At 34.0% G+C, this 10,430-nt stretch overlaps 1 protein-coding gene across 1 annotated transcript; it reads right to left on the bottom strand.

Moving 5' to 3' along the window:
* Positions 1-1,141: 1,141 nt before the first annotated feature.
* Positions 1,142-2,272, bottom strand: LOC139869291 (uncharacterized). The gene is made up of 2 exons (XM_071857604.1): positions 1,421-2,272; positions 1,142-1,342 (listed from the first exon to the last, which is right to left on the bottom strand). Exons 1-2 carry the CDS (start codon positions 2,270-2,272, stop codon positions 1,142-1,144), a joined length of 1,053 nt encoding a protein of 350 aa, XP_071713705.1.
* Positions 2,273-10,430: the final 8,158 nt, after the last annotated feature.

Here is a 10,430-nt window from a genome sequence, read left to right as displayed (position 1 = left end):
TAATTAATATAGGTTCGTGAATCCAAGGCCAACCCTACACTTGTTCAATGATGTTATATGTATTTTTACTACAAAATACAGTATGGTGAGTTTCATTTGCCTTTTTACCCTTTATATTTTTGGGACTGAGAATACATGCGCTTTTATAAATGTTTGACAAAATAGACACAAGTAATTGAAACTACATTCTATGGTTGAATTATCGAAATCGAATATGCCCCTTTTTATTAAAGTCTGGTAATCTAAGAATTAGGGAACAGACACCCTAATTGACGCGAATCCTAAAGATAGATCTATTGGGCCTAACAAACCCCATCCAAAGTACCGGATGCTTTAGTACTTCGAAATTTATATCATGTCCGAAGGAGGATCCCGGAATGATAGGGGATATTCTTATATGTATCTAGTTAATGTCGGTTACCAGGTATTCACCATATGAATGATTATTTTTGTCTCTATGCATGGGACGTATATTTATGAGAACTGGAAATGAAATTCTTGTGGTCTATTAAAATGATGGAAATAAATGATTATGATAAACTAATGAACTCACCAACCTTTTGGTTGACACTTTAAAGCATGTTTATTCTCAGGTGTTAAAGAAATCTTCCGTTGTGCATTAGCTCATTTTAAGGACATTACTTGGAGTCATTCATGACATATTTTCAAAGACGTTGCATTCGAGTCGTTGAAGTTCATTAGAGATTATTATCAAATAAATGACAGATTAGGTCATTTATAGTTTGGATATTATGAAATGGTATGCATGCCTGTTAATTTTCGATGTAAATGAAAGTTTGTCTTTTGAAAAGAATGCAATGTTTGTAAAATGTATCATTTAGAGGTCAAGTACCTCGCGATGTAATCATATGTTGTTGTATTCGTCCCTATGGATTGGGTCGGGTCGTCTCACTAGTATACCATAGTGGTGATCAAAATCAGATTTTCTATACGCTTTGCACATTTTCCAGTAGTGCCACTCGTAACTTTTAACCCTTTTAGACACACTTTTGAGGTTTCCCAACAAATGTCTAGCACATAGTGCATGAAATACTTCTGGAAATACGTTTGATATGCCAGCAGCTATTGCAGGTGCCCTGTCAGATATAATGGTAAGATTAACAATACAACACCCCGAAGACTATAGAGAGTCTCTTAGATTACCAAAAAACCATGTCCAATGATCGGTGGTCTCTCCTGCTCCAATACCGTAGGCTAATGGAAGGATTCCATTGTTAGCATCCATAGCGACAGCAATCAAGTTAGTCCCCAAGTAACGACTTTTTAAATGAGCCCCATCGACTATGATTACTGGTCGTGCATAGTTAACAAACGAACGTGTCTGCATATTAAAGTATTGAAACATTATTTTTAAATACGAGTTAAATTAATAAGTAAATAAAGAAAGCATTAAACATACCGCTGCACCAATGGACATGTAACTCATAACAAATCTGCCTTTGTTGTCCGTTCGAATGTTGGTTACACTACCTGGGTTATACAATCTAAGATTATATAGATAATTAGGTAGTATTTGAAAGGAATCTTCAAGACTACCCCTCAACATCTCAATTGCGTAACATTTGGCTTTCCATGCTTGGTGGTATGGTAGACTTATTTTAAATCGCGTTGACATATCAGTCCTTATATCATTCGGTCGATAGACACGACCTTCTTGTTTCATCACCTCTTTCAGTATATTACCTAGGACCTTCTTGGTGGCATGCTTATTGTTCGGAAGAATTTGGGTATTTGAGCACGTGTGTAGATCATTCAACTTCCGTACTTGAAAGTTGTTGCTATCTTGTATACACCTAGCAGTAATTTGCCATGAACAATTTGGTGATATGCATGTAGCTGTATACCTTGACTTGTCTGAGTACTTTGGTTTTATCTGGAACCCTTCAGTAACACACTTTGTACGTAATTGCATAAGAAAATCTTCCTTGTTTTCGAAAGTCTGATTCAATTTAACTAGATTTGAGGTTTCATATATTGTCATTGATCTAGGTTTCATTTCGGGTTGGGTGTTCGACAGTAACGGTGGCATGTTCCAAAATATATCATCTGGTTGGGGATTATACTTAATTGGCTGGTCATAAGTTTGTGTTTGGTCGACGTATTCATCTTCGTATTCATCATCACTATCAGGAACATCATCCTCATCAACTATGTAGTTAGAAAAAGGGTGTTTTGTTGGTTTGATTGGATTCACATTTTCCATATCATCATGCTCAGATCCGCTTTGATCAGATGTAGGTAGGTCAACCATGTAATGATCTTCGTTACCTTCAAACGGTGGTTGTTTATCATTCAACAAATTGGTGTATTGTATTTGTTGGTTGATTTCATCCGTGGTTTGAGTTTGTAAGTTGATCTAATTTACAGATTGATTTTGTAGGTTCGAATTATTTGTGTATGGATGAGGTTGGTTGTACTGATCAGTGTATGGGTGGTGTAGGTTGAACTGATTGTTACTTTGGTGTTCTAGGTCGTACTGATTGATGGTTGACTGTTGTAGGTTGAACTGATTGCCGGATGACTGTTGTCGGTTGAACGGATTATTGTATGGATGATGTAGGTTGAACTGTTGATTGGATTGCTGAGGTAGGTTGAACTGTTGATTGGATTGCTGAGGTAGGTTGAACTGATAATTGGTCGGATGTTGTAGGTTTAACCGATTATTGTATTGTTGTTGTAGGTTGAATTGATCATTAGGATTAGTAAGGTTTCGACCTAAAACATGCATTGAATTCGTAATATCTTCTAGATATATGTGAACGGGTTGATTTGAGATGGCGAAATTCATAAAATCATTAAAATCATCTTCATCATCAGTGATATCCAAGACACAGTTATCGACAACGTATTTCATAGATATAACTAAATCTTGTGAAACATCGATTTTTTTAACACATATTTTAACAAAAGCGTACGATTTAAGGGTTTGTTTGGCGCGATTGTAAGTTTCAAAGGTACTCTGGGACAATTAAGTGGCATATAAACTATATGATTATTGACATGTTCAAAATAACCTCCTGAACAAATATATATCTTTAACTTACTCATCACTATAAATGTAAAGAAATATAAAAGTAGGGATTACTCACCAATAAGTGATGACCTCAAACTGCGCAAAGAGTTAACTTCAACTACTAAGTTGTTATGAATATGAATCTGGTGTGTTTGAATATCGATCAAGTATGGTGTTTATTAAATATGGGAATTACTTAAGGGATCTCATTACTTATAGAGTACAAATGGATAACAGGAATGAAAGGATCTACGTTATCCAATTAAATTCATGAAAGGTGGATTTCCTATCCGTAGCTAATAAGTATAAGAAATGTTATCTAAATGTGGGACCTAGGTTGCCTTTTTAATCATGAAAGTCCACTGTGGTCGACTACTTCATATATGGTGGTCGACCATGTCATTTTTATTAAGTGGTCAACCCACATCAGGGTCGACCATAGTGTATTTAAGCAGGGGTCGACCACATTCTCCACGGTGGTCGACTACTTCATATACGGTGGTCGACTATGTCATTTTTATTAAGTGGTCGACCAACATCATGGTCGACCACAGTGTATTTAAGCAGTGGTCGACCAAATTTAACACCAGTGGTCGACAAGTCATTTGGTGACTGATAATGCTAAAAACGAACATATATTTCATAGCATTATTCCTCAAGAAAGACAAGCTTTTAGTTGCAATTGTTCTATTTACAAGAGATATTCGTTTAAATAATAAAAGGTGAAGACAAAAGACAGATTCGACGAATTGAAGACGCAAACGACCAAAAAGCTCAAAAGTACAAAAGACAATAAAAAAGGTTCCAATTATTGATAAGAAACGTCTCGAAATCACAAAGAGTACAAGATTCAAAACGCAAAGTACAAAATATAAAATTGTACGCAAGGACGTCCGAAAATCCGGAACCGGGACCTGAGCCAAGAAGAAACGCCCGACGCAACGGACCAAAAATATCTAGTCTATTATGCACAAGAATATAATATAATATATATATAATTATATATAATTATATATTATATATATTATTATTATTATATTACGTCGGCAAGAAGAAAACAAATCAATTTGGCTGGATCCAGGGTGGCCATGCGACTCGCATGGCCAGAGGCACAAATCCATGCGAGTCGCATGGAGTGAGATTTCTGGTCAGGTCCTATATAAAGCCAGTTTTGTGCCGAGTTTTAAACATCTTTTTTCTTCCTCTTCATACGTAAATATATTTATATTTATAATTTATATTTTAATTTTAATTATAATTCTAATAATAAGGGTATGTTAGCGAATGTTGTAAGGGTGTAAGTCGAAATTCTGTCCGTGTAACGCTACGCTATTTTTAATCATTGTAAGTTATGTTCAACCTTTTTACATTAATGTCTCGTAGCTAAGTTATTATTATGCTTATTTAAAACGAAGTAATCATGATGTTGGGCTAATTACTAAAATTGGGTAATTGGGCTTTGTACCATAATTGGGGTTTGGACAAAAGAACGACACTTGTGGAAACTAGACTATGGGCTATTAATGGGCTTTATATTTGTTTAACTAAATGAAAGTTTGTTAATGTTAATATAAAGATTTACAATTGGGCATCCCTATAAATTACCATATACACTCGATCGGACACGATGGGCGGGGTATTTATATGTACGAATAATCGTTCATTTAACCGGACACGGGAATGGATTAATAGCCACTAGAATAATTAAAACAGGGGTGAAATTACATTCAAGGGTAATTGGTGTAATTGTTAACAAAGTAGTAAAACCTTGGTTTACACGCAGTCGATAACCTGGTGTATTCATTAAACAAAGTATTAAAACCTTGTTACAATTCGAATCCCCAATTAGTTGGAATATTTAACTTCGGGTATAATAATAATTTGACAAGGACACTTGCAATTTATATTTATGACTGATGGACTGTTATGGACAAAAACCAGACGGACATATTAAATAACCCAGGACAAAGGACAATTAACCCATGGGCATAAAACTAAAATCAACACGTCAAACATCATGATTACGGAAGTTTAAATAAGCATAATTCTTTTATTTCATATTTAATTTCCTTTATTTTATATTTAATTGCACTTCTAATTATCGCACTTTTATTTATTGTTATTTAATCGCACTTTTAATTATCGTACTTTTTAATTATCGCAATTTTATTATTCGCAATTTCATTATCGTTATTTACTTTACGCTTTAATTTAAGTCTTGTATTTATTTTATATTTTACATTAGGTTTTAACTGCGACTAAAGTTTTAAAATCGACAAACCGGTCATTAAACGGTAAAAACCCCCCTTTATAATAATAATATTACTTATATATATATTTGTATTTTTATAAAAGTAAACTAATATAGCGTTGAGCTTTGTTCAAAGATCTCCCTGTGGAACGAACCGGACTTACTAAAAACTACACTACTGTACGATTAGGTACACTGCCTATAAGTGTTGTAGCAAGGTTTAAGTATATCCATTCTATAAATAAATAAATATCTTGTGTAAAATTGTATCGTATTTAATAGTTTTTCTAGTAAAATAATAACTATTTTATATACACCTCGTTCGACATCAAGTATTTTTGGCGCCGCTGCCGGGGAAAAACTCTTAAACGCCGGAAGCGCAACGCTAATATAAAAAAAAAAGCTTTTAAAATCGAAAAAAAAAAAAGTATTTTAAATATATTTTTTTTAAGTTTTTCTTTTATTTTTACAAAATTATAAAGTATTTTAAGTTTATTTTTAGTTTTTAAAATTAAGTTTTATTTTAATTATATATATATTTATATTTTAAATATAAAACAGAAAAAAAAGAAAATAAATATTAAATATTACGTGACCTGTCAAATTGAACCTGTCAATTGAACCGGTCCAGTTCAGTCATGCGACTCGCATAACCCACCCTCTTAAATCATGCGACTCGCATGAGGGGTCTGACAGGGCCACAACCAAACCCTAAAAACGCATTTATTACGGAGTATAATATATTATTATTATAATTAAACCCTAATTTGATTATTATTAATTAAGTTTTTAGTTTAATTAATTTTAACTACTTTTAATTACTTTTATTATATTTAAAACTTTAATATAATTAATATAAAAATAATATTTTAATAAAAATTGTATTTTTTTTATCACTTTTTATTTCTATTAATATTTTGTCCCTTTTTAATCGTTGTAGCGTAATATTTATATTTTTAGCTCAAATTTAATTTTAAACTTAGTTTTTGCTATAGTTATTTTTACTCCTATATTTTTAGGCTTTGCCGTAGAATTCCTTAAGTGCTTTTTCTTTAGACTAAGATTTAGGTGCTTTAGAATTTTGCGACGCCTTTTTAAGTTTTAGTTTCTTTTTAAGTTATTTCCATTTGGGATTTAGTTTTTCCTGTAAGCTTTAATATTTTTAGACCGTTTACTATGTATCAATTATCATTCCAATTAGTAATTTCAATTTGCGATTATAATTTTAAGTTAGTTGTAGTAATAAGGTTAGGTTAGTTAAGTATTTTTAAGTATTTTTAAGTTTCTTTTACTTTTCCGTCACCTTTTATTTTTCAACCATTTTTTCTTTTTCAACCTTTTTCGACGAACTCTTTTTCTTTCTTATTTCTCGCTATTCTAGTTTTTAGGACATAGAATTTTTTCTACTTCTTATCTAAATTTCTTAAAATTACGAAAATTTATTTTGAGTGGTTAAATTAATAGACATCAAAATTTTCTGGTTCGTAGTAATAGTTGGATTTGTACGTGGACCGGGTTATTGGAGCCAAACAGTCCTCAATTATATTGAGACCAAACGAATCCTGCCCCTCTGCTGCATCTTTTGGCTATTCGAAACGTGGGCAAAATCAGAAAAGTCTATTGATTGGATAACTTATTATAATTTTTCTTTCCTTTTTAAAAACTAATAGGATATTCAGTGAATGCACCGAGCAAGACGTTCATCACCTTTTGTACGTTCACCACCTGTAACTCGATCAAGACATCGTTTAACAAATATAACCGCCGTTGATTTTTCTTTAGAATCGTCATCCAGTCGATCAAGTACTTCAGTTCAAATTTCCGATAATCCATTTTTTGAACCCAACCTCACAATTGAGAATCCAGAGAATATTCAGGAACGGTTCATAGATCCTGAACCATTAAACTTTCCTCCGGAACCACCAATCATTCAAACAGAGATTGTTGAGGAACGAACTATTAAATCAGAACCATCTAGTGATACCGAGTCAACGAATTCAATTATGGAGAATCTGGAACCTTTAAGTATGGAAGACCGAATGAGAGCTAAACGCACTGGCCAAGGTCACGCAATTACTCATCCAGACATTAATGCGCCAGATTATGAAATCAAAGGACAAATTCTACACATGGTGACTAATCAATGCCAATTTAGTGGTGCGCCGAAGGAAGATCCAAATGAACATCTACGTACCTTTAATAGGATCTGCACACTATTTAAAATCCGAGAAGTGGAGGATGAACAAATATATCTCATGTTATTTCCCTGGACTTTAAAGGGAGAAGCCAAAGATTGGTTGGAATCGTTACCTGAAGGGGCGATTGATACATGGGACGTTTTAGTTGACAAATTTCTTAAACAATTCTTTCCTGCATCTAAAGCCGTAAGACTTCAAGCAGAAATTGTTACGTTCACACAAAAGCCAAATGAAACTCTATATGAGGCGTGGACAAGATATGGAAAGTTGTTAAGAGGATGTCCGCAACATGGTTTAGACACCTGTCAAATAGTACAAATATTCTACCAAGGATGCGACATCACTACAAGGAAAGATATAGATATAGCAGCTGGTGGTTCTATTATGAAGAAAACCGAAACTGATGCTTACAAAATTATTGATAACACTGCTTCCCACTCACATGAGTGGCACCAAGAAAAAGACATCATTAGATCATCTAAAGCAGCTAGAGCCGATTCTAGCCATGACTTAGATTCCATTTCAGCAAAGATAGATGCTTTCGAGAGACGAATGGAAAAGATGACTAAGGATATTCACTCAATACGAATTAGTTGTGAGCAGTGTGGAGGACCACATTTGACAAAAGATTGTCTCAGTATTGAATTAACAATGGAACAAAGAGAGAATATTTCATACATAAACCAAAGGCCTGGAAATAATTATCAGAATAATTATCAACCGCCAAGACCGATTTACAATCAAAACCAGAATTATAACCGAAATATTCCATACAATAACCAACAAGGTCCTAGCAATCAACAAGTATCCAATAATACTTACAATCAGCAAAGACCGAATTTTCAAAACAAACCACCACAACAAACCGATGATAAAAAGCCGAATTTAGAAGATATGATGACGAAGCTAGTTGAAACTCAAACGCAGTTTTTCACATCTCAAAAACAAACAAATGAACAAAATGCTCAAGCATTTAGAAATCAACAAGCTTCTATTCAAAATCTAGAACAAGAAGTAAGTAACCTAGCAAGGTTAATAGGTGAAAGAAAACCGGGAAGTCTACCAAGCGATACAAATGCTAACCCCCGGAATGAAACAGCTAAAGCTATTACCACAAGAAGTGGTACAACACTTAAACCACCTGAAATACCTGTAACTTCTGATGAAACTATTCTTACTACACAAGAACCACAACCAGATCAAGATAAGGAAAAAGAACCGGTAGTTGAAAAGGTTAATGAAGATAACACAGTTAAGGATAAACCTTATGTTAAACCATACCAACCACCACTTCCTTATCCGAGTAAAATGAAGAAAGAGAAACTTGAAGCCGAGCAATCCAAATTCTTGGATATGTTTAAACAGATAAATGTAAATCTTCCTTTCATTGATGTGATTTCAGGAATGCCAAGATATGCTAAATTCTTGAAAGATCTAATCACGAATAGAAAGAAAATGGAAGAACTCTCGGCTGTTACTATGAATGCTAATTGTTCAGCAGTGCTGTTGAATAAGATACCAGAAAAACTATCTGATCCAGGAAGTTTCACAATTCCATGTTTTCTGGGTAGTCTTAGTTCAATAGAAGCATTGGCAGACTTAGGTGCTAGTATAAATCTAATGCCGTATTCACTATACGCTAAACTAGACCTTGGAGAATTGAAACCAACCAGAATAAGCATACAACTAGCCGATAGATCAATAAAATATCCTAGAGGGATAATGGAGAACATGCTAGTTAAAGTTGGTACTTTAGTATTTCCAGTAGATTTTGTTGTTTTGGACATGGAAGAAGATTCTCAAGTTCCTCTCATATTAGGAAGACCATTCTTAAACACGGCTAAAGCAATGATAGACGTGTTCGGTAAGAAACTGACCCTAAGTATAGAGGATGAGAGTGTTACCTTTTCAGTTGATAGAGCAATGCAACAACCACAATCTGCAGATGATACATGTTATTATATTCAAACTATAGATGCACATGCAGAATTATTAGAAGAATTTCCAGAATTACAAGGAACGGGAGAATGTTCTTTAGGAGAAGGTAATGAACCAATTGATGAAGCTGAAATGTTAGCTACACTTATAGCTAATGGATATGAACCAACAACAGAAGAAATTCAAATGCTAAAAGAAGAAGACAGATATCGATATAAATCATCGATAGAAGAACCTCCGAAATTAGAGTTAAAGCCACTTCCAAACCATTTGGAATACGCTTACTTACATGGTGAATCTGAATTACCTGTAATAATATCGTCTTCTCTTACTGAAAATGAGAAATCACAACTCATTTCTGTGTTGAAAGCTCATAAACCAGCCATTGCATGGAAGATTCATGATATTAAAGGAATAAGTCCTTCGTATTGCACACATAAAATCCTTATGGAAGAAGGTCATAAAACGTATGTGCAACGCCAACGAAGACTAAATCCTAATATGCAAGATGTAGTTAAGAAAGAGATTATTAAACTGCTAGATGCAGGTTTGATATATCCAATTTCTGATAGTCCATGGGTAAGCCCAGTTCAATGCGTACCTAAGAAGGGTGGCATGACTGTCATCACAAATGAGAAAAATGAGCTTATTCCTACTAGGACTGTAACAGGATGGCGTATATGTATTGATTATAGAAAATTAAATGACCCCACCAGAAAAGATCACTTTCCTTTACCTTTCATAGATCAAATGTTGGAAAGATTAGCCGGAAATAGTTACTATTGTTTCCTAGATGGATTTTCCGGATATTTTCAAATTCCAATAGCACCCGAAGATCAAGAGAAAACCACATTCACGTGCCCTTATGGTACTTTTGCTTACAAACGCATGCCATTTGGACTTTGTAACGCCCCTGCAACCTTTCAAAGGTGTATGATGGCGATTTTTCACGACATGATAGAAGAATGCATGGAAGTATTCATGGATGACTTTTCAGTCTTCGGTGATA

This window comes from Rutidosis leptorrhynchoides, chromosome 9, assembly GCF_046630445.1.
Source record: "Rutidosis leptorrhynchoides isolate AG116_Rl617_1_P2 chromosome 9, CSIRO_AGI_Rlap_v1, whole genome shotgun sequence".
NCBI lineage: Eukaryota > Viridiplantae > Streptophyta > Magnoliopsida > Asterales > Asteraceae > Rutidosis > Rutidosis leptorrhynchoides.
The sequence above is the reverse complement of the archived record's forward strand: the minus strand, read 5'-3'. Positions and strand labels throughout refer to the sequence as shown.

Coding starts and splice junctions, on each gene's coding strand:
- LOC139869291 (XM_071857604.1), bottom strand. CDS start 2,272: ATGGTTGACCTACCTACATCTGATCAAAGCGGATCTGAGCATGATGAT. Junction 1,343..1,420: donor ACATGTCCATTGGTGCAGCG/GTATGTTTAATG, acceptor TTTAATATGCAG/ACACGTTCGTTTGTTAACTA.